This window comes from Zalophus californianus, chromosome 10 (assembly GCF_009762305.2).
Source record: "Zalophus californianus isolate mZalCal1 chromosome 10, mZalCal1.pri.v2, whole genome shotgun sequence".
In the NCBI taxonomy this organism is placed as follows: Eukaryota; Metazoa; Chordata; class Mammalia; order Carnivora; family Otariidae; genus Zalophus; species Zalophus californianus.
Genome location: NC_045604.1, coordinates 72,003,737 through 72,028,001, shown reverse-complemented (window position 1 = coordinate 72,028,001; position 24,265 = coordinate 72,003,737). Strand labels below are relative to the sequence as shown.

General features: G+C 46.2%; 2 protein-coding genes across 4 annotated transcripts; one reads left to right on the top strand and one right to left on the bottom strand.

Annotated features, from left to right (window-relative positions):
• The first annotated feature begins 583 nt into the window (after positions 1-583).
• Positions 584-2,440, top strand: TIGD7 (tigger transposable element derived 7). The gene has a single exon (XM_027611662.2). It carries the CDS (start codon positions 620-622, stop codon positions 2,264-2,266), a length of 1,647 nt encoding a protein of 548 aa, XP_027467463.1. The 5' UTR covers positions 584-619; the 3' UTR covers positions 2,267-2,440.
• A 5,152-nt stretch (positions 2,441-7,592) lies between these two features.
• On the bottom strand, positions 7,593-14,310 carry ZNF263 (zinc finger protein 263). 3 transcript variants are annotated; one of them, XM_027611652.2, is made up of 6 exons: positions 13,647-14,310; positions 12,603-12,783; positions 12,106-12,179; positions 11,702-11,828; positions 10,115-10,231; positions 7,593-8,071 (listed from the first exon to the last, which is right to left on the bottom strand). In XM_027611652.2, the coding sequence occupies exons 1-6, from the start codon at positions 14,031-14,033 to the stop codon at positions 7,983-7,985; spliced, it is 975 nt and encodes a 324-aa protein (XP_027467453.1). In that variant the 5' UTR covers positions 14,034-14,310; the 3' UTR covers positions 7,593-7,982. The 3 variants fall into 3 exon arrangements, with proteins under 3 accessions (XP_027467453.1, XP_027467451.1, XP_027467452.1); XM_027611650.2 differs by having other exon boundaries at positions 7,593-9,626; positions 13,647-14,297; XM_027611651.2 differs by lacking the exons at positions 12,106-12,179; positions 12,603-12,783 and having other exon boundaries at positions 7,593-9,626; positions 13,647-14,294.
• Between the last annotated feature and the right edge of the window lie 9,955 nt (positions 14,311-24,265).

The following is a 24,265-nucleotide window of genomic DNA, read 5'->3' as shown; positions in this document are numbered from 1 at the left end:
TAGGATAGCGTGGACTCTTTATCCAGGTGGATGGCCTGCTGCCCAGTGAACACTACATACGAGCACCACTTTTGTTTCTGGCAGTGAGGTAAAATCAGGTCGTTTTGGAAGGGGAGAAGCCACTCTGCATCTCTGCTATGTAAGATTACTCTCTCTCTGCCTTTGAGGCTTTCACACTCCCTTCTCAAGCACTACTTTTTATGTAGACTTACCTCACTTGGCTTTGTTCCTGGGGACCCATCTTGCCTCTGCTCCTGTTGTCTGTTTCTGTGTGGAGTTAGGGAGAATATGCAGGTGTTCCTGTCATTCCTGCCTAGTGCTGCCGTACCTGTCAAGAAAGGAGGAGGAGGATGGGGTTCTGAGAACACGTCATCCCTATCTTGCAGGAGCAACAGCTAGATAGGGCTTTGATAGTGGTGGCTTTCTGAGTTCTTAAGACCTTCATCTGTAGGCTAGCACTGCAGTCATGAGCCTTTATCCCTTTTAGCCCAATACCCTTCTGTACAAATGCCTGTGCCTTTTGGGGCTTTAAGCTAGTTTTTTGTTTTGCTTTTAATTTTTTCCAATTCAGTAAGGCTCTTCCTTTTTCTCCTGTTGGTTGTTTGAAACCACCTTCACTATGAATAAAAGAGGGAAATACACAACATTGAATTTGGAGGAGAAAATGAAGGTTCTCAGTAGGATTGAATCCGGACGATCTCTTAAAAGTGTAATGGATGAATTTGGAATCAGTAAGTCAACATTTTATGACATTAAAAAGAATAAGAAATTGATTTTGGACTTTGTACTGAAGCAGGACATGCCGTTAGCAGGGGCTGAGAAGAGAAAGAGGACAACAGGAGCCAAATATGGTGATGTGGATGATGCAGTCTACATGTGGTACCAGCAGAAACGCTCAGCTGGCGTCCCTGTTAGAGGTGTGGAGCTTCAGGCTGCTGCAGAGAGATTCGCACAGTGTTTTGGGCGAACAGACTTTAAAGCTAGCACTGGTTGGCTTTTTAGATTTCGAAATAGGCACGCAATTGGGAATCGAAAAGTTTGTGGGGAACAAGTCCTAAGTTCAGCTTCAGAAAATGTTGAACCATTTCGACGAAAACTCTACATGCTTATCAAAGAGGAGAAACTGAGTCTAGCTCAGCTGTACAGTGGGGATGAGACTGACCTCTTTTGGAAGTCAATGGCAGAAAACATTCAGGCAAGCAGAAAAGAGATCTGCCTGCCTGGGAGGAAAATAAACAAAGAACGGTTGTCTGCTCTTTTATGTGCAAATGCAGATGGAACTCATAAGTTAAAGTCAATCATTATTGGAAAATCAAAGCTGCCCCAAAGTGTGAAAGAGGACACAAATACATTACCTGTGATATATAAGCCTAGTAAAGATGTTTCGTTCACCAGGGAATTGTTTTCAGAATGGTTCTTTCAAAACTTTGTTCCCGAGGTCAGGCATTTTCAACTTAATGTATTAGGATTCCATGAAGAGGATATCAGGGCCTTGTTACTTCTGGACAGTTCTCCAGTTCACTCTCCCACCGAATCACTAACCAGTGAGGATGGTCGAATAAAATGCATGTTCTTTCCCCATAACACTTCAACCTTGATTCAGCCAATGAAGCAAGGTGTGATTTTGAGCTGCAAACGACTTTATAGGTGGAAGCAACTTGAAGAGAGTCTTGTAATTTTTGAAGAAAGTGATGATGAGCAAGATAAAGGAGAAAAAGGAGTTTCCAAGATTAAAATCTACAACATAAAAAGTGCAATTTTTAACTGGGCAAAGAGTTGGGATGAAGTGAAACAAATAACTATAGCAAATGCATGGGAAAATCTTCTTTACAAAAAGGAACCTGAATATGATCTTCAAGGCTTACAAGATGGAGATTATAGAGAAATCCTGGAGAAATGTGGGGAGTTGGAAACCACACTGACTGATGATAGAGTGTGGTTCAACAGGGATGATGAAGAAAAGGGTAGCCCCGCAAAAACAAAAAGTGGAATTACAAAGGAAGTTGTTCAGAAAGGAGGAGGAGCTGAAGAGCAGACTGCTGAATTTAAGTTACCTGCTGTCAGAGAGAGTTTGGACTACCTACTTGACTTTGTTGATGCCACACCTGAGTTTCAGAGGTTCCATTTCACACTGAAAGAGATGCAACAAGAAATAATAAAAAAAGAGTTCCAGAGTAGAATCCATTCTAGGATTGGTAGTTTTTTGAAACCTAGGCCTCATGTTATGAAGGATTCCTTCAATATGCCTTCAACTTCTAGTAATTAGATTTTGTGTTTAAAGGTTTCTGTAGTTACGTATGATGCAGACCTGTTATGAATTGTCATTTTTATCAGCTGACCTCATTTTGCATAGCACTGCCCATTTATATATTGTTTATAATACATACAACTTAAAAATAAATTTCTTTAAAATATAAAAACATTCATTAATCCATTTTTATTTATATTTTAGCCAAGGATCTGAATAACGAAGAGTTATTGTCCCAGATTATCTAAGGTGGAATGGATATGGGAAAAGCATTACGTTCTATCTCATTCAGAGCATATAACAAGAAGCTATATGCTGACTAGTTCTAGTTATTTTTTAAAAGATTTTTTAAAAATACATTAAAAAATAAAAAGATAAGAATGGATTTGGTTTTCAGTCTAATGATGTGACATGCTCTGCTTTCTTAAATTCGTACCACCTGCTGTCCCCCCTTCTTGTGCAAGTAACATGCTGATTATAGAAGATACATATTTAAAAGATGAAAAGCACCCAACATCTGTCGACCAATGATAGTTTAACACTTTGGTATATTTTATGTATTTAAAAAATAGGCAGATTACTTGGTATATAACAAGTTTTTATATCTTACTGTCTTAACATGCTTTAGGTCTTGGCATTAATAAAACGTTAGCATTTGTCTTAAGCCTAGGGTAGGATGGATTGTGGAAGAAGTTGATGGGAATGTCAGATGAGTTTACTGGACAGCTCTCTAGTTCCTTTTAGGTCATTGCATCAAACGCCCCGCTCCCCCGCCCCCCCCCCCCCCCCCCCCCCCGCCACAGGTAATACATTTCCAGAGTAAATGACCGGCAGTCACACCCTTTTGAAAAGTATTCAAATTCTGGAAGCCTCACGTTGCCTGTCCGTGCTAGGTACCGAGTCTGGTGTTGGGCATTTAGACTTGAATTAGAAAGAAAACGAATAGGAACAAACCACCATGCAATGTGTAAGTGCTAGGTGAGTGTGGAGAGGGCTTTGGGAGTGTTTGGGTAGCAGGGGAAGTATCTAAGAGGGTCAAGTGTGACTTCTGAGCTGAGCTTTAAAATTTAGTGCAGGCAGGGCAGTCCGGGCAAAGAGCTCAGGCTCTTCGATTTGAGAGTGAATCTCCCTGGGAAGCTGCAAGATCCCTGGATGGTTGCTGTAGGAGCAGCTGGCAAAGAAAAGCAGGAAAGACAGGTCCAGGCCAAATTTTCATGCTAGGTCATCCTAGGATTTCAGACATCCGTCTGGGCCCACGTAAAGTTCTGTCGGTTCGACATTCTAAATGGCTCACCTTTTGTCTCCACTTCTCCCTCCCTGCTGTTCGTGTCCCGGTCCAGGCTGCCATCACTCCCTGCCTGGACAACTGCATCAGTCTCCTTTCTTGTCCTCTCCCGATCCTTTCTCATCCTGTAGCCCCTTCGTGGGCTTCCCATCGCATTTAAGCAAAGACTCCTGGCCTCAGGTCGGCCTGCAGGCCCGCCCTTCCCGGCGCCTGAACCTCCCCTTTCCCGGCGGCCACACCACCCAGCTCTGCTCTCGCCCCCTGCTGGACCACGAGAGCCGGGCCAGCTGTAGGCCCCGGATAAGCGCACACCTGAGAGACCGGGGAAAGTTTCGTGGAGGGTTGTAGCGCCGCCGGCGTCGGCTGAGGTAGAGGGAAGCCTGCGGCCACGTGGCCCGGCCCAGCCCTATGAGCCGAGAACTGTGCGGAGCGCCAGCCAGTGTGCCAGAGCCACCGGAGCGTGAGGGCGGGACGGCCCTAGGGGAAGTCGCGGCCCGGCGCAGCCATAGGGCGCCCGCCAAGCGGCCCAGAGTGGCCAGGGGAAGAGGCTGCGGGTGGAGAGCCGGCCCAGGGGATGGGCGCAGCCATAGAGTGTCAGGGGGCGGGCCAGAGCGGCCGGGAAGAAGGGGGTGGGCCCGAAGGGAGGAGAGGCGGGGCGCAACCAAGGAGTTCCTGCCAGCGAACTGGAGAGGCTAGAGTTGGGAGGTGCCGCGCCCTAGCTGTACCCGGTCCGGGAGCAGAGGCCGCCAGAGGGCTTGGGCGTGTGGTGAGGGAAGGTTTGTCAGGACTGGGCTGCCAAGCACCCGCCCCGTCAGCTCTTGTTCCTTCCCGGGCCCGCGCAGGAGCCTTTCTCGGTGGGGCAGGAGCGCAGGCAGGCGGTCAGGCCGTCAGGAAGGGGCTGTGTCTTTGGTTCTGGAAATCATATTTTCAGAACTAGAGCTCCTCCCAGAAACCCAGGAACCTCACTCTCGTTCCGGTGGCTGAGCCCCCGCCCCCAGCCCCAGAAGAACAGGAAAGAGTGGGGGTACGGAGGCAAACACGACTCCGCATTATGTCCAAAAACATACCCCAGGATTTGAGAAATAAACTTGGTAATTTCTTTCCCTACCCTTTCTTGCCTGCGGAAATCTGACCACCTCCTCAGAGCAGGTTTGGAACCTGGCGTGGCACCAGTTTTGATTTCTGACTACAGCTTCTTCTGGGACATTTCAGTGATAAATTGAGGATATTAACTGAAAGATTTGTCCAAATGTGTTGGTGTTCCGAGCGACTTTTAATCAACCATTTTCTCATTGTTGAATTTACCTGGACTATTCCCACTGCCTTGACTGCCTACGTGAGGCGTCATATAGCTCCTTTTGGTAAAAATGACTTGATCAGAAACAATTATGTCTCCCTTTCAACAGTGGAAGTCAAATTTTAATCACAAGTGTTTGCAAGCTAGATTGAAGGCTAAAGGAATGAATGCGCCTCTATTTTTTCTAATAAATGCAGCTTTGCTTTAATTAATCTTAACTATTTTTGAGTTGCTGACACCCAAAGTTAGCCCCCTAGCGCTAATAAATTTGCTAGAACTTTTTAATGACTTAGTTGTTCAAATGTTTGTGAAACATTTCCAAAAATTACAAGTCTTAAAGCAGTGGTGGTGATTCTGCACTTTCCAAAATGCTATCAGTTGACAGTGTAATTCAACAGTAAACTCTTCATAAAAAGGCTAGGGGTACAGAATCTTAAACTTTCAGATTATGATATTAAGACCCATAAATCCTTCCCTTACTGCAATAAAAATTCTTAAGTGATTGCTGATGTTTTTTTCTGGAGAAAAAAATTGTTTAATACTTTTTCCAGTCTCTGGCCTTACAAGCTCTGTCCTCAGTGACGTCTGGCCTGCTGCTCTTTAATTTGCCTCTGCCAGGTTTTTTCATAGTGCTTAAATGCGGTACTAATTCTCCACCCAGGATTCCTTCCTTCTGCTGGTCTTCTGTGCTACCTTGGCTCCAAGGACTGTGGCTATTGCTCACGGTCAGTCCACATCTCCCAGGTCTCCTTTGTACCCATCTGGGCTGAGGGGGCAAGGGTCTTTATTGCCCCAGTGTCAGTCTCCCATTGACCTAAGAGCCAGTTGGAGACTTCTGGTTTCTTTTTCAAGGACTAGTGGGTAAAAGTATAAACGTAAAAAGTGTGAGGGTGGCTGGGTGGCTCAGTTGGTTAAGCGACTGCCTTCGGCTCAGGTCATGATCCCGGAGTTCTGGGATCGAGTCCTACATCGGGCTCCCGGCTCAGTGGGGAGCCTGCTTCTCCCTCTGACCCTCTCCCCTCTCATGCTGTTTCTCTCTCTCTCTCAAATAAATAAAATCTTAAAAAAGAAAACAAAAAGTGTGTGTGCAACATTAACGTACAAATGTAAAAAAGCACACATTTGGCCATCCCTTGCAGTGACCTCATGGGACCTCCAACCTGCTCTTTGATATAACCACAAGGAAAGAAATCATCATTCCTGCCTGTCAGTAACAGAAATTTCTGCCAGCGTGGTCTTACACTGGCATCAGTGGCAGGTGCTCAGAAGGCAGTCTTGCCAGTATTTTCTGCCCACAGATGACACCAATAGATGAATACTTTCTGTGTGCCAGGACCTGAGCCAAATTTTTTGCATGGAATATTCTGTGAAATCATCTCATTAAAACAGCCAAGAACAGCTCTGCTTGTGAATTTGCTAGAAGGGGAGCTAAACGGGGGGCGCTTCCTATTGGAAAGACTTTTTAGTGCAGGGAGTGAATTTCTGGGGACTCTCACTGCTCTAGCCTGAAGCTGCAGTGCTCCCAGTAGGAGCAACAGCACTTGAACCACTATCAGATCTGCATGGGTCACACTATGGGGGAGAGGGGTGAAAGGGAGGGGTGCTTTCCATTCTCACGAGATTTACAATCCATGTAAGTTGCAATCTTAACCAGAGTGCTTAGTAACATCAACTTGACGTCACCCACACATTTCATGGCATTAGCAGCCACACCAGTCGGTCCTAAATTAATCTCTCTCAAATCTTCACCCTCTCTCCTGCCCCTCAAACCCTGCACTATACCCCTGCCCTCTTGTGGAGAAAGGAAGAGAAATAAGAAACTAAGATTTTTTTAATCCTTTTTAAAGGTTTTATTTGCCAGAGAGAGCCAGCAAGAGAGCGTGAGAGCACAAGCAGGGGGAGCGGCAGGCAGAGGTAGAAGGAGGCTCCCCACCAAGCAGGGAGCCCGATGTGGGGCTTGATCCCAGGACCCTGAGATCATGACCCGAGCTGAAGGCAGACCCTTAACCAACTGAGCCACCCAGGTGTCCCAAGAAACTAAGATTTTAAATAAAAAACTGGCTCAGAAAACCAAGGATAAACTCATACTACACGGAGGCAGGGCTGAGATAAGGCTGATCAGGAAATGGGGGGAGGGGTATGCACAGTTGTTTCCATAGCCAATTGCCAGGTAATGTTCCACCTTTTTCTCCCAGAGAACAGCTATCTTCCTCCAGGGCCAAATCCTGAGAGGTTTTCCCTGCATCAGAATTACCTACTCCTAGAATACTTCCTGGTAGTCTACCTCTTTCTCATAGATACACATTCCTGGAATTCCTAGTCCCGATTCCCCATTCTAAAATACAAAGCTTTCCCCTAAAAATTTTGCCCTTGCCTCTATCTTCCCTCCATTAACAGGCAATAATTCAGTTATGTCCTGTTTTTGAAGAGCCAGATTTTCCTTCAGCTTTGTCACAAGAAAGTAAACATTCTAAAAATATCAAAGACATTTTTACTGCTGTCCACCACTCAAAGCCTTCTAGGAGACCCTTATGACAACATGACCCCAAGCAGCCACTGGGCTTGACCCTTTGTTACCGTGAAGCAGTCCCAAGCTGGACCGGTCAGGGCCCCCACCCTACCTCAGCCCTCCTCATCCAAACCTTCTTTGACCAACCACAGAAAAAGCTGGTCCTGTGGCCAAAGCAGACAGGAAACAAATCAACACGGAGGCCAAGACAAAAGGTTCTCAATGAAGAGTCACACACGCTCATGTTTCCTGAAGATATTTATTACCATCCAAACATGTTTTCAACAGGGAAAGCCATGATCCCTAATTTCCCCAGCATCCACATTTGCAAAGCCTCCAAGGAAACCCCACTTTCACAGAACCCTCTGAAGACCCCAGAGCTCTGTTTCTTTCTTGGACAGAAGTGGGGTAAGTCTTAATCTCTGCAAGGGTGAACTAATTCAGAATCCGGTTTTCTCTGCCAATACCTGGGCTGAACTGCAAACTCCATCTTACTATTTCCCTCAGGTCTCTGGTTCCTCTTTGTCTGAGGTGATGGTTGTAAGCCTGGCCTGTGCATGGGCCTTCCTATCCGAGAGGCGCTGTGGTGGCTGCCCTGGACTGCCCATGGCCTCCCAGCCATGGCTTCTGGGAGAGCTGCAAGTCACCAACCAGTCTTCTGTGGCCATGAGCTGGTTTCCAGAATACTCCGCTCTTCTTTGGTCCCAGGCTTGAGGAGCCCAAATGCCCCTGCTGAACATTCCAAGTGAGGAAGCGGTAACGGAAAGTCACACGGATTCCCAAAGTTGTTGGGATAAACAATGGATACAGTAAGGCACCCAAATCACAACCTGGCTAAATATACCAAGGGAGTAGGTGTGCCCTGGGACAAGAGGCTTCATAGAGAAGGTCACCTCAAAGACTTGCCACCCTCAATAGTTTGGACAGAATTCCATTTTAGTTCTACGCTAATCCTTTGCTGCCTCTGCACCTCCCTCACAATGACCCCCACCTTGTTCCTCTTTATAGTAATTACTTTAAAAACAGATCATTTGGTAGGCTGGGCAACGAAGACCAGCTCTTAACAGGACCCTCTGAGTATGCCACCTTATCTGGGCCAAAGGGAAATCCCATTGTTTCTATCCCGTGTGAGTTCTCTGGTGACTCATAAGGCGTGAACTCCGAGAAAAGCTCTCTCCACATTCAGAACATTTATAGGGTCTCTCTCCCGTATGGGTTCTCAGATGACGAATCCGATTGGAGCTGTGAGAAAAACTGTCTCCACACTCATGACAGGTATAGGGTTTTTCTCCCGTGTGAATTCTCTGGTGCCTGATTAAGTTTGATCTATGAGAGAAGTTTTCCCCGCAAAGGTTACACTTATATGGTTTCTCCCCTGTGTGCGTTCTCTGATGTCTGGTGAGGTGCATGCCCTGCCGGAAGCTTTTCCCACAAGTCAAACATTCAAAGAGTTTTTTCTCTGCCTTGTGGGTTCCATGATTTGTAAGAAAGAGTGTGCTGTCACTCACTGCTTCCCCACACCCAGAGAAAGGGTAAAGCCTTTCTTTCTCGTGAGTTCTTTCATGTATGACAAGGTGTGAACTGCGAGAGAAATTTTTCCCACACTCGGCACACTTATAAGGTCTCTCTCCCGTGTGAATCCTTTGGTGTCTAAGGAGGTTGGAACTATGAGCAAAGATCTCCCCACACTCGGGGCACTTGTAGGGCTTTTCGCCTGTGTGTGTCCTCTGGTGCCTGTGAAGGTTTGAGTTGCAAGAGAAGCTTTTTCCACATACGTTACATTGATAGGGTTTCTCACCCGTGTGGGTGCGCTGATGGCGAGTCAGGTGGGTATTCTGACTGAAGCTTTTTCCACATTCCAGGCACTTATGGGCCTCCTCTCCCAAGTGTGTTCTGTGTAGTGACAGAAAGTGTGGGTTCCCACCAAAGATTTCGCCACACTCCACACCCATACACAGTCTCTCTGCTGCATGTATTCTCTGGTGCCTAATTAGGTTCGAGTTGTTAGAGAAATTTTTGCCACACAAGGGACATAAGTGGAGCTTCTTCGGCTGCAATTCCTTTGGTCGCCCCAGTTCTCTGCAACTTGTGGCCCCCACTAAGGACGGCTCCATCCCTTCCTCTGGGGGAGGCTCCCAGTGCCCTTCTGCCCTGTCCCGAGGCCTTCCCTGCTCAGGACTCCAGGGCACCTCCCCTCTGGCCTGGCCAGGCAGCAGTGCCTGTGGGTGGACGCTCTCAGGGGAAACAGACTGAGCACTTTCTTCCTGGTTCTCAAACTTCTCTTCTCCTGGCAGAGCAACAGAAACCAAACCCCTGTGTTATTCCTACACCAGAAGAAAGGAATTCCCACATATCTGCTACTTCCTGGAGGTCAGAAGCCCAGAAGGGATGGTTCTACCCCAGTTTCCCATTTTCCACATGTAGGTAGTGTACTCTAGAGAGGAAAAGGGGTGGGGCCATTGCTCAGGAACCAGCGCTCACTCAGACCAGTCCTGAGACCAGTACAGGCAGGCCCCCAATTCCCTCTACAACTGAGCCTCCAGCTTCTGCCCTGTGGAAATGGGTGGGATGGAGCACAGCTGGGACTAGGGTGGGGCCCAGGGGTGAATGCCTCCTTGCATTCTGTACCCTGGGATGGAGGCGGGCAGTGGGGACAAAGGAAGCAATGTATCTTCCTGGCAGCAGCGATGAGCTAGTCCTACGCCCAAATCCTCAAATGCCTCCCTCCCAACAGTGGGAGGCTGGCTGGGCAGGCTGCTCATCTTCATTCCTTACCTGGAGCTGGGCTTCTGAGACTCAGGCCCTCCTTGCAAGTCTGAACACTGGGATCCCATGGCTTTCCTCCTTGTTCCACATGGGTGCTCAGGGTCTCCTGACTAGGAACCTGAGACTCTGTTTACAATGAAAGAAACAGATTTCTATGTCACCGTTTTTCTCTAACAGGCAGAAGAAACAAAGATAATCTCGTTCCCCGCACTTAGTGGACATATCCACAGAAGGTGCATTAAGTCTGACAGCAAATACTTGGAATGTACACTCAACTGTTCTCAGTAATTACCTCCAGAGAAAGAAATTGGAGGAGGGAGACTATGGCTTTTTTTTTTTTTACACTTCTGTAGTACTTGGGACCTTTTGTAATTAAAACAATCAAACAAACATGATTAGAGTGATCAGTTCTTGAGGAATTAGTTTAATATTATAAAAGAGTCCTGACTCTCACAGATAAATATAAACTAGAACTGAGTTCCACTAGACAACTCCAGGAGAAAACATAATATGATGGACAATCAGAAAGAAATCTGGGGCTCTGGGAGAACCCTGAGGTTAAAACCCAAAAGCACCATTCCTGTGCTATGCTAAAACTAAAACCTCATTCCAATCCCAGCAAACATGGACTTTAAACAGTTTCGTTCTAAGAACTTGTGATCCAAACTTCTCTTCCTATGCAGCACTCACTGAAAGCTCTGCTTAAGTTAGGGCACCAAGCCAGGCCCAAGGATGGATAACCTGGACAAGATCCCAATGAAGGGAACCAAACCCAGCGGTGACTCCTATGCAGAATTAGTGCAAGTGAGCTGATACCTGTGCCTCTTTACAAACACCTGATGTATGAAAAAAAGTACGTGTGACTCTTCTCTACCACGTGCTAATACAGCTATAATCTACTGTAACATATAGAATTGTTTTACATTAAGACTTCCTACAACTTTTTATTATGAGAATTTTCATACATCCAAAGTTGAAGGAATTATACAATACCTGTACACTCTTCACCCAGATCCAACTATCAGTTTTTTGTCATATTTCGCAAGCCTCATTTTTAATCTCTGCATAATAGTTCAACACAGAGATGCATCTTAATTTATTTATCCCGTTTTATACATATATATCATTTTCAAATTTCGAAAAGTCCTCCCCCGTTCCTGAATTTTTAAGGGCTGGGATAACTGCTAAGCTGAAATACTGATGCCAGTGCCCCCTGAAAGTTGGGGAAGGGCCTAGAAATACTAATGAAGCATAGAAAATACAAGGTCAGAAGAATAAGCATCTCAAAATTGCAAGGCATCAAGAACTGAGTCTGTGTGATGTGGGGGTGGGGGAGGCTGTCAGTGGATTTGATTTGCTCTGCCCTGGGAAGTCCATAAAGCTCACATTCCCTGCCTCCAGCTCTGGCAGCTGGGGGCCATAAGTTTGCCAACTGCGCCACCTGCCAGATGTTTAAATGATCCTCATTCAGGGGGCTTTAGAAAAAGGGAGGTCTTCTGGCAAAACTCAGAACTTATGTCCTGGAGGTGAGTGGCTAAAGGACAGGCCCCTGGTAAGAAGCGGCTCAGTCTTCATCCCTGGAAAAGAAGTCCTTACCCAGTGAGTCCACATTCTCATAACTCTCCTGCACCGTGTCCCTGGAGAGGGCCCTCTTACTAGGATCCTGATGCCCCCACTCCTCCTGGGAGATGTACATAGCCACGTCCTCTAAGCTCTCAGGCAACTGAAACAGCACAAGATCTCCTTTAGCCCGAGGCACCAAGAACAATTCAAGCAGAGTCATGAGTTATAGGGGCAAAACCCAGGGTGCCAAGGACACATTTCATGGGGAAGAAGGGTGCCAGGCCCACAAGTGAGGTGTGGAGGAAATAAAGAAGGCGGGGAGGCTGCGCGTGGTGAGAGAGAAAGGATCCTCTCTGAGAGGCAAAAAGACCCCATCCCCACAAGAGCAACTGCAGGGAGAGGTACTGGGGGGGAGACAATGGGAACTTCCACATCACCTGGGGCCCAGTCATCTCCTTGTCTTCCATGTTTCCTTCAGCAGGAAAGAGAGAAAGCCAGGGAGCAGACAATGCTGAAGTGACAGAAATCATGATGAGAATGGCATTTGTAATTCTTGGTATCCATTCCCCAACACCCAGTCTCTGCTGAGGACTGTACAATGAGCAAAAGAAGGCAACAGAGGCATAATAAAGCGATATCCAAAATGGCGGGGTGCGGGTAAAAAACACCAGTCAACTGCCCTGCTGGCCTGCAGCATTCAAGTCCTCAATCATCCAAAGCTCTAAATGTCTGTGCTGGGCTTACTTAGAGATCCCCCTCCCGCCTCCCATCCCCAGAAGAACCCAAGCCACCACTTTTAGGTCCTTCACTCCACATCTGGGAACCCTGAGATCAGAAATTCCCTCACCTAGGGAACCGTACTCCACCTGCTTGTGTCAGGGGGCAACCCCGAAGCCCCTCCTCCCTCCCACCTGCCCAGACAACTGTTCCTCACCCCTCTCCTTTACAGCTTGGGGGTCCCTTTTGGGGCTGGGGCCTAGCAGCTCCTGCAGCCTGGGGCCAGGGCTTCGCTCAGTCTCCATTGGCTCCAACTTGAAGCTCGGTGACTCTCGTGCTGTTTCCAGAGGCAAAGGCTCCTCCAAAAGCACTTCTGTTCCCCGCCTATGGTTTGTGACCTGGGAACCAACCCACATCACTTATCATCACAAAAGGGCCCGAGAGGAAGGGAAATTAGTACAGAATTCTGAGGGCAAGCCTTCGACAGAGAACCACTGGCAATCCTTTTGGATCCAGCAAGAGAGAAGGATGGTTCACACTAAAAGCTTTCCTGATCCTCCGTGCATGGGAGAAAATAGGAGGGGAGGGTGTCCGCTCCCAGGGCACCTTCCCTGCACAGCTCTCTGACACACCTGACTTCCTCTTGCCTCCTCCCACTCTTTCTATATGCTTCCATTCCTCACTCCTGGATAAGTTAAACTTGGGTGACCCTGGGGGAAAATGCCCTCAGAACCTCACTGCCAAACTGTTTTCCTAAATTCACCAGTAACCTGACCTAGCTCTGCAGAGGAGACCAGACTGCTGCACCTAACATAACAACAGCTAACAGCCATAAAGCACTATTAGCCAGTAGTGTGATCAAAACTTCATGATGTTCTCCCTGCAACCCTCAAAACAACCCTAAAAAGATGTTTTATCGTTCTCACTTTACCAGTGGCAAATCAGAAGCTCAAAGAGATTAAGTAACTTAACCAAAATCACAAAGCTACAGAGCAGAGTGAGGATTTGAACCCTGCAAATTAACTCTGGGGGTCACACTAATGCAGAACCCCTGCCTCCATGTGGAATTGGACATTCTTCACGGGTCACTCTGTCCTTCCGGGGAAAACCTGGAAAATGAGCCTTCCTGACTAAACTATGAAAAGACCTCTTGCCCATATGAAGTCTACTCGGGGGACCAAATAAAGTTATGGAGAACAGAGCCGCCGCAATGTCCTAGTCCTCGGGGCCAAACCGCAGGTAAGACAGCTCTTTCTCTCACCTGTAGTCGCAGCCTCCCAAGCTCTCTCTGCATGTCCTCCACAAGGGTCACCGCTTCCTCGCCGCTCTCAGGATGCAGCTCCTGCACCCTGCTCTGGATCTCCTGGGGCAGGATGGTCAGGAACTGCTCCAGTACCAGCAGCTCCAGGATTTGCTCCTTGGTACGCATTTCAGGCCGCAGCCACTCATGGCAGAGCTCCTGGAGCCGGCTAAGGGCTTCCCGGGGCCCAGCTGCCTCTTGGAAGCGGAACCGTCTGAAGCGTAAGTGGGAGGCCTCAGGGCTGGGCTCTGGATCTGGCGGGGGCAGCTCCTGGCTCCAGGCGCAGTCCTCCTCCAGTTTCACTATCAGGAGCCCTTCCCGGTCTTGGGAGCCCGGGCCTGACGCCATCGTCAGGCCCCGGGAGCGCCTTGGCCCCGAAACCAGCTGCGCCCGCCCGGGAAGTCTCCCCGGGCCCCGCGGCTGCAAGTCCCGGCCAAGGAGCCCAGCCCCAGCCCGGGCGCAGCTGGCTCCGGCACCTTGGTCTCAGTCGATCACGAGCGCCAACCCCGATCCAGTCACCCGCAGGACGCCCCCCCCACCCATCCACCCAGGGCGCGACCTGAACGCCGAGCTTTCACGATTGTCGCAGTCTCACGTAAGACTAGGCGCTCGGCTTCACGCCGGAAGTCCCAGCGCGCGTTTGGCGACCACAGCCAACGGCGCAGCCTCGGGACCAACTTCCGGGTCACGATCCGCGAACTCTAGCGGCCATTGGGACAGGTCTCGCCACGGACTCACCGCCGACCAACCAGAAGGGAAGATTTGCCTCCAGGGGCGGGACGAGCGACGGGCCAATTAGAGACGAGAGGCGGGGCAGGTAAGTTTAGTGGAAAACAAGCCTAAGGAGGGCGTGACCGGTGGGCTACCGCCGGAAAGCTTGCTAAAGTGAAAATCCCTGAGCCACACGAAATACAGTGCGTCAGTGTCCGGGGGAGGGGGGCAGCAATCTGAATTGTTAAGCTCTTTCCCCAGAGACAAGTTTGAGAACCACTGTCCCGATTTAAGGGCAGTCCCCACCCGCTCTGGTTACTCGGGGCTGCTGGAGAGGGTCCCGTGGCCCCGACGGCCTCAGAAGCAGGCAAGCCAGGGTGCTCGCCGCCGCCGCGCTGCTTCCGGGGAAGGGCGGGAAGCGTGCGGACCCGCCCCGGTCAGCGTCGCCCCGGGGCTTGCCGGGAGACGTAGTCTGTGACGGGCCTCGCGCCCCGAGTCTGCGCCCACCCCGCTGCAGGTACCCACCGGTGGGGAGCTATACGCCGCGGCTGTGCGTCCCGCGGGTTGCTGTCCCTCACCCGGTCAGAGCTTCGCTCCTGGAGGCTGGACGTCCCCGAGGGCTCTTGGAGGCTGCTTATTGTCCATCCCTGCGAGGGCAGGATCGTTATTCAGCTCCCTCCTAGGTCCTAGGTCTTGTGATGAAAGCTGTGAACTTCACTGCGAGGGGCGAACGGAAGGAAACCCCAAGAGTTGGTTCAGCATCTCCTTTCCCCTCGGCGACATTCAAGACCGTGGGCTCAAGAAATAGAGGCTTCGTAGAAGTGAATCGTGACAACCAGTAACCTCTTATTGAGCGCCTGCCTAATGCAGCTGGACGCTCACAGCACACAAAACTGTGGGACGGAGACGCTATTATCATCCCCATGTACGGATAACAGCATCAAGTGTCAGTTAACGCCCTGTTCGGGGTCACACAGCTAGTCTGTCGCTAAAGTTCAAGGCTGCCATAATAGTAAAGGGTGATGTGAGGACCGAGAGGCTGGCTTTGGACGACTGGGTGGAAAGAGTCCTGAGTATTTTGGTTTTTTCTTGTGCTCGAGGGAAAGAGGTCCACAGCTGTTGTGGCAAATATGGCCTCAGCAGCCGAAGAGCACGCAGGCAGGTATACGTCCATTTCATAAACCCTTGTTGAGACATGTGACCTCAGAGTCCTCTAAGGCCATTTTCATGTTTTTGACATATTTCAGAAGACTACAGATTCTAACCTAATAACCATTTCGCTGGCATTTACTACGTTATCTCAAACAAGTTATTCAATCTCACTAATCCGCAAACTTCAGTTCTCTCACCTGTTTTGAGGGGATAAGACTATCCCGACCTTGTAACATTGGGTGAGGATTAAATGACCTAACGTGTAGGATGCTTAGAATGGTACCGGGCACTTAGTATGAACTCAGTGTAATACTAGCTGTTACTAATGCACAGTAAACTCCTGAAGGCTCACCCTATCTCACAGAAAAGCCACTTGGATTTTTATTGCAGGATGTGGGACATGGGAATGTTTGCAAAACTACACATACCTTGAGATGGGGAAGAATGAATCATCTGTTATTTAAGTTTAGGGTTTTTAAAAAAGATTTTATTTATTTGACAGCGAGCACAGCAGGGGGCGCAGCAGAGGGAGAGGGAAAAGCAGGCTCTCCACTGAGCAGGAAGCCTGCGATCATGATCTGAGCCGAAGGCAGATAGATACCCAATTGACTGAGCCACCCAGGCACCCCTAAATTAAGGTTATTAATGGAGACTTGAAGCTAGATGGACTTTCTGAGTTATTAAAAATTACTGTTAATATTCCTCCTCCGTTTCTTTGAGGCCTATTCAGACAGAGAAAATAGCTGGAATATTACTGGGAGTGGGGTTACAGGCCAGTAGATCTACAGGGGCTCATTTGGGGCAGGAGTTCTTAACCTAGAGTCCATGAAATTATGGAGCAGCACTGTCTAGTAGAATTTACTGCAATGGTAAAATGCAGCTCATGTTCCTAAGTGCCACTACGTGGCTACTGTCCTGGCTAGTGCAGCTCTTGGAGGGTCACAATTGTTGGATTTGGAGATCTTTTAACTTTTGATACTGTATGCAGAACGGCATGTATATGTGTATTTTCTAGGAAGCGGATCCATGGCTTTCATGAAGTTCTCAAAACCACCAAAAAAATTAAGAACCACTATTTTAGGTCTTTGGTGAAAAGTAAATTCAGGGAAGTAAATATGCCCTCTGGCGACCATTATTGATTCTGCTTTCTTATATTTTCTTGTCCTCGGCTGTCAGTGGCTCCCTGACTATTATAACCGAGAAAAACAAATTTGAATCTCAGATAAAGAATAATCCTGGCCTTAGCTGTCATGGTCACTAGATTCTGTCTCTGGAGCTGCTTTCTGTCCTTACCTAGGTCTTATAGATTCCCCTGCACTCAAGTGGGGCAGTTGTCTGTGCATGGTCTTCAAACCGGTATTTGATGAAATACACAGTGTTAAGACTTTTTGGTCTGTGCTCTTTGGTGAGGGAGCAGACAAATAAGCAGCTCCTCTCAGTCTGAAATGTTGCTTTCCCTGCCTCTCCGCTGAGGATACCCTGGCCTCCAGGTTTCTGCCACCCTAAGCCTTTGCTATTTGCCACTCTTCCCAGCTTTGGTTTGATACTACTTTACTGGACTACAGATTTCCTGTGGTCTATGGCTCAGGATTTGGCCTTACATGTATGAAATTACTCTGATCTTACTCTTAGCTTTGAAATTCAATTATAAACAAAATACTGACTTACAACACATTTTACTTTTATTAATCTGAAATATGTTGCCTTACTCCATGAAAATAATAAAATAAGGCATGTTGCACCACTTTCTGTATTTTGATAAAATGTTCTAGAATTTAAGTTTTCCTTCAGATTAACATTAACGAAACTAACTTGCTAATATTGTTTGGTAATGTTAATATTTAAACATTTTCCTCATGTTTATTCCTCATATTTAAACATAATTATCATGTTTAAACATTTCCTCATGTTTCCTCCTTGTATCATAAACCACCATTTACCAACCCACACTTTATTGCAGAGCAGTAAATTTTGTCAGGGGTGAGGAGGGGTAAGAAGGGACACAGAAAGAGGTTGCAACCTATAGCTGCTCTCAGCGAGGGAAGCAGTGGTAGGACGTAGCAGGGACCTAAGCTGGACATGATTTTCCTAGCTGTCTTTGGCTTGCCAGAAACACTGTTAGATAGTTGTTTCAGTTAACTTCAAGATAATCCACTTCTAGGCTTCAGCTAAAAGAAACATATAAAGACAGTATTTGCTGGTCACCACCAACCAAGTTCAGATATCAATTTTTATTTGAAAATCTCTTAACTGAAATTAATCCAGGACACAGTTCCCAAACTCCCACTTTTACCCCCCTCTCTCTCTTCTTTTGGCGTTTTAGTCCTGACTTAGATAATTCTCTTAATAAAGTCTTCAAAAGATAATATAAAACTAATTTAGTGCATTGATTTTAACACAGAATTAATTCACTCCTCGTCCACAGATTGGATGGAGGACAATAGCCTTGAATTGAGCACAAAAGCCTTCCCCTCATTTTGGTTTTATATTAACACTGAAATACTGCCTGACAGAGGTTCTAGGTGAAATCATCCTTACTGAAGAAATAGAGGCCGTCTGCCCCAGAAATCGGCCTGAATCCAGGAACAATCAGTGGTGACCCAAACTCTTATGCTTCCTGTCTTTCTTGTGGCCAGGATATCCAGTACCAAAGCCTGGCCTGAGCTTCCCAGCAGAGCACAGAGAAGAGCCATGGGTAAAAGGACTGCAGAATTCCAAAGAAATGAAACAAGGATTTCGCTTCAAGTTAAGGCGTTCACTGGATACAAGGGAAGAAAGAAAAGAAAACATCAGACTTAATTGGAGTAAAAACCTTTGAGATTTACTTAGGCGTTTCTATCATCCCATTACTGGTTTAATACAACTTTTTCTCCCCCTCACTTTGTTTCTCCTTGGAACAGGACGACATTTTCAATTTTCATTTTTTCTCTCAGGTTTTAAGATCAGGAGAAACCCAGATATGTACCTGCGGCTATTTGGTCAGCTAATCTTTAAAGAATATCCAGTGGAAAAAAGACAGTCTCTTCAACAAATCGTGTTGGTAAAATTGGACAGCAGCATGCAGAAGAATGAAATTGGATCGCTTTCTTATACCATACACAAAAATAAATTCAAAATGGATGAAATACCTAAATGTGAGACATAAAACCATCAAAATCCTAGAGGAGAACACAGGGTGAAACCTCTTTGATCTCGGCTGCAGCAACTTCTTGCTAGACACGTCACTAGAGGCGAGGGAACAAAACCAAAAATGAACTATCGGAACTTCATCAAGATAAAAAGCTTCTGCACAGCAAAGGAAACAATCAACAAAACTAAAAGGCCACCTACAGAATGGGAGAAGATATTTGCAAATGACATATCTGATAAAGGGTTAGTATCCAAAATCTGTAAAGACTTATCAAACTCAACACCCAAAAAACAAATAATCCAGTTAAGAAATGGACAGAAAACATGAACACTTTTCCAAAGACATCCAGATGGCTTACAGACACATGAAAAGATGTTCAACATCATTCATCATCAGGGAAATACAAATCAAAACCACAATGAGATGCCACCTCACACCTGTGAGAATGGCTAAAATTAACAACAGAAGAAACAACGGGTGTTGGGGAGGATGTGGATAAAGGGGAACCCTCTTTCACTGTTGGTGGGAATGCAAAGTGGTGCAGCCATTCTGGAGAACAGTTTGGAGGTTCCTCAAAAAGTTAAAAATAGAACCACCCTACAATCCAGCAATTGCACTAGTAGGTATTTGACCCAAAGGATACAAAATACAGTAGATATTTAACCCAAAGTATACAAAAATACAGATTCAAAGGGGCACAAGCACCCTGATGTTTATAGCAGCATTATCAACAATAACTAAACTATGGAGAGCGTCCAAATGTCCATCGTTGACTGATGAATGGATAAAGATGTGATAGACACACACACACACACACACACACACACACTGGAATATTATTCAACCATCAAGAAGAATGAAATCTTGCCATTTGCAATGACATGGATGGAGCTAGAGTGCTAAGTGAAATAAGTCAGTCAGAGAAAGACAAATACCCTATGATCTCACTCATATGTGTAATTTAAGTAAGAAAACAGACGAACATATGGGAAGGGAGAAAGGAAAAAGGAGAGAGGGAAACAAGCCATACATGATTTTTTTTTTAAAGATTTCATTTATTTATTTGACAGAGACACAGCGAGAAAGGGAACACAAGCAGAGGGGGTGGGAGAGGGAGAAGCAGGCTTCCCATTAAGCATGGGAAGTGCGGGGCTCGATCCCAGGACCCCGGGATCATGACCCGAGCCAAAGGCAGACACTTAATGACTGAGCCACCCAGGCGCCCCGACCATATGTGATTCTTAACGATAGAGAATAAACTGAGGGTTGATGGAGGGAGTTGTGGGGGGAGGGACAGATGGGTGATGGATATTAAAGAGGGCACTTGTGATGAGCACTGGGTGTTGTGTGTAAGTGAGTCATTGAATTCTACTCCAGAATCCAGTATTGCACTGTATGTTAAATTACTAAAATTTAATTTAAAAAATTAGGAGAGACGAAGCTTCTTAAAAGCAGAAAAAACCTGGGAACTCTGCATCCATTCACTGTTACCTTAGAATGGAATGCTCTCTGAGGTTCTGTTTTACAAAAAACAAACAAACAAAAAATAGAAAATCAACTTGGAAATCCCAAGATTTAGAACTTACAGAGCATCAAACCACTCTATACAGAGGAAACCCTGAGAACTTCACCCTAGAAGAACCTGTCAACATTAGACTCCCTGAGCATCGGGGCTCATTCAGGAAAGGAGCCTCACTAGTGCCCCAGCTGTGGGAAAAGCTTCCTTCATTCAGACCTTTATAGACACCAACATCTCCCAACGGGGGAGAGACCCTGTAAATGCATTACACTTTATGGAAAGCAATTTGATGGTGTGTTTTAAGAATCATAAATTTTTTTCCTTTTTGATCAAGTAGTTCCACATCTGAGAAACTATTCTGAAGGGGAAAAACAAAACAAAATAGTAACAACAAAAATTTAAAAGTTTAGAAAAGTCTACACACACACACACACACACACACACACACACACACACATACACACACACACACCCTCCAGTGGTTCCCCACTGTCCTGATAATGAAGCACGGACTCCTAAACAAGGCCCTGAACTGTGGCAATAAGCACTGCAGTTGACTTTTGCTACCACAAGTCAAAATCACTTTCTTCTGGGCTCCCATGATACTTTGTTAAGACCTTATTTTTTAGCACTAAAAGTTTGCCTTAACTGGGAGGGTTAGTTACAATCATACTATGACCTGTGTCCTTTTCTGCCCTTCCAACATACATACATCAACGTCACATACACTGACTGGAGTATAGGGTAGAGAACATCAATTATTCATCTCTTCATCCCTTAAAGTTCTGTATACATAATAAACATTAATAAATGTAGCAGTGAATCAAGAAAGGTGTGAAGTACTCTTGAAAACTAAGAACCTAGGCCATTGCATGGATAGTGCTAGTTATACTTCAGAGCATTTTGAAAAGACAAGAGCAGGGGCGCCTGGGTGGCTCAGTCATTAAGCGTCTGCCTTCGGCTCAGGTCATGATCCCAGGGTCCTGGGATCGAGCCCCGCATCAGGATCCCTGCTCCGTAGGAGGCCTGTTTCTCCCTCTCCCACTCCCCCTGCTTGTGTTCCCTCTCTCACTGTGTCTCTCTCTGTCATATAAATAAGTAAAATCTTAAAAAAAAAAGACAAGAGCAAAAAATAGTGTCTGCCTCATAAGCACTACAAAGATTAAGTAAAATATATTTAAGTGCAATTTCCATACGAACTAAACTTTCAATAAATACCAGTGTATTTAATTTTGTTAAAAGATCTATTTATTTATTTGAGAGAGAGAGCAAGTGCATGAGTGGGAGGGGCAGAGGGAGAGAGAGAATTTCAAGCAGACTCCATGCTGCACCCAACATGGGGCTCCATCTCATGACCATGAGATCACAACCTGAGTGGAAATAAGAGTCAGATGCTTAAGACTGTGCCACCCAGGTGCCCCAGTGTATTTAATTTCTAGTCTCTGTTTAATGATAAAAGCATTTAAGGCTATGAGTTTTCCTCTAAGTGCAGCTTTGATTATTTCCCATAATTTTAATATACAATATTCTCACTGGTCGTTTCAAAATAGCTTGTCATTATAGTTTTTATTTTATTTCCTCCTTCAGCCAAGAGTTGGTTAACTGGTCAAAAAAATTTTCCTCTTAAATTTTTTTTCCTGCATTGATTAGAAAATGAGGTTCATTCTACTGTGCTTGAAAAGTTCATTTATGTTTTCCTGTAGACTTATACTTGATAAGGCTTGTTAAGTATCCCCAAAGCCCTAGAAAACAAGGGTTCTATTTATAGGACACAAATGTAGTCTTGGACCTCTCAAATATTTTGGAAACACCCTTGGTGTTTGCGTAAAGGAGAAGTGAGGGAGAGGAGTTTGGGTTGCTTCCCATTCTGCCTCCTTGAGGTTTTTTTTACTTCCTCTTCCCTTGTTAAGAGGCTTTAAAAACAAACAAACAAAACTATTTTATGGACTTTATACAGCAATTCTTAATAGCTCCCTAGCTATTAAAGCTAGCAGTGAGAATAGAAGGCCAAAGGGCCTTGGAGAGGCTTCATCCCTTTCTCCAGCTGAGACAATCTTCCCAAAGATGCCATAGCTGTTTGTCTTCTTGAAAGCAGAAAAAAACCACAGGGACCACATTAAGATTTTTCCAATTGTGACCTTCCAGAATTTGCAGGGATTCTTTCACAGTGGGCTGTCTAGACTAAAATCAAGGAAATCAGGGAACAGACTGGTGACTGAGCCCCCAAGGGACTCATGACATGGTGGGGGTGGGGGAGGGGTGAGGGTGAGAGAGCATACATAGCCCTCCTGCACATGCAGTCATCTTCACATTCCTGAAGAAACAAAGGGCGATCCAGGAAACTGATCTTTAATTCTGAAATGAGTACTAGTCTTAAAACCCCCTCTCATTTCTAGCCTAGTGATCTGGGCAGAATAATCTCAGAAACACCCAAAACTCAGACTTAAGCTTACAGGCCCAGCTCCCTGCTTCCTCCCCTTGAGTCCCCTGTAAGGACGTGGAACAAGGTGGAAAGGAGAGCTCACCTCTTGGACTCTCCTCAGCACTTATATTCAGTTCAGTCAGCCCCCAAATCTGTGTGAGTCTGAGGGTTTGAACAACTGGCATTGGGGATTTTTTCTATCCCCAGAATGAGACAAGTCACCCTCCATCCTGTCTTTTCCAGTTGATCAGACAGGATTTCTCAGAAGTCTAGCAAAGCCTATCCCCACATTTTTTAAGCCTCCTAGAAAATTAAGATACTATAAAAACTGTGGTATAGTTTACATGTTTGCATCTGGCATTCTTAACACCAAACACAAGAACACAACTAGGTGTTTTCCTGGAGAGAACTTCAAAAATAAAAAACTTGAGACCTTTCATAAAGGTGAGACCATACCAAATGGCCCTAAGAGAAGCCTATCCATACCACTTTGCATTCTATAGTAACTCTTTAGTCACCTCTCTAAAACTTGGGCCCCTTCCTAAGGGGAAGGGAGAGTGTAGGGGAGCAAAAAAGAACAAGTGGCCCCTCACCTTGATCTGGGCTCAGGGCACACTTCCAGTGCCTTATCTCTTGAGACAGTATAGTTCACCCTGGGCAGGATGGAGTCCCTCCTCCTAAAATGTTTTTCTCAGGGTTGTCCAAATGCTAGAGAGCTCCCAACATAAAAGGTCTTGCACCTTCCACTTTGTTGACTAGAAGAATTTGCTCTGGAATCTCACCTAAGTAGTCTAACTACCCTAAGAGTACCACACATAGCCTCTCCATTCATGGGCAGTCCAGAGGTGCCTGGTTTCTTAAAAATAGAAATAACAAAAATCAAGTAAATAGCCATCATAACATGTGTTAATTGTGAGGGATGGTTACATAGGTAATTATGTTCTGTGTATTAAAAAATATATCCATCTCCAAGGAAAGAAGCATAATGGCATAATTACCAAGGTTATTCCAGGCAATCTCTGACTATTGGTTTGAAGAAAGGCTTACACTCTGGCCACAAGAAGAAATCTCTTCCAAAAACAAAAAGGAAAAAAGTTGTAGGTTCTGCTGTGGGGAGGGTGGTGGGGAACACAAGAGATGGGGATCTGGGTCCTTGGCCCTGTCAAGTCTTCCTGTCCACCCTACCTGCTCTGAGGTGCTGGGAGTACCCCCTCAGACCTTTGCATTTTTTTCCTCAAGACCTTGCTGGCAGACAGATGAGCCATTCACATGAGACCTCTATTTCCCAAAGGCTCCCTTCTGTCTCCTTCCCCCAGAAACTCAGGGTTTGCCAAGTTCCCTGTGGTTCTATCAGGCAGCTCCAACAGGATAGAGCTTCCCCTGGGAAGTAAACAGGCAGCTTGTAGGATTTATGTTACTTCAGAAAGTGCCGTGTTCTCTGTCCTTATAACCATTTGCTCAACCACAAGGTCCTTGAGCAAAGGACTTATAGAATAGGAGTCAGACCCAGCACAGGCAGAAGCTGCCCACAGAGATGCTTCATCCTTGGAGCTGGCTGCAGTAAGCAGGTGAAAGATGCAACCTCCTTAACTGGAGAGCTTGAAGGGGCCTCCGTGGAGCATGGCAGTCAACCCTGGAAAGGGAGG

Coding starts and splice junctions, on each gene's coding strand:
- TIGD7 (XM_027611662.2), top strand. CDS start 620: ATGAATAAAAGAGGGAAATACACAACATTGAATTTGGAGGAGAAAATG.
- ZNF263 (XM_027611650.2), bottom strand. CDS start 14,033: ATGGCGTCAGGCCCGGGCTCCCAAGACCGGGAAGGGCTCCTGATAGTG. Junction 12,180..12,602: donor CCAAGCTGTAAAGGAGAGGG/GTGAGGAACAGT, acceptor CTGTCACTTCAG/CATTGTCTGCTCCCTGGCTT. Junction 10,232..11,701: donor TGAGAATGTGGACTCACTGG/GTAAGGACTTCT, acceptor CATTGTAAACAG/AGTCTCAGGTTCCTAGTCAG.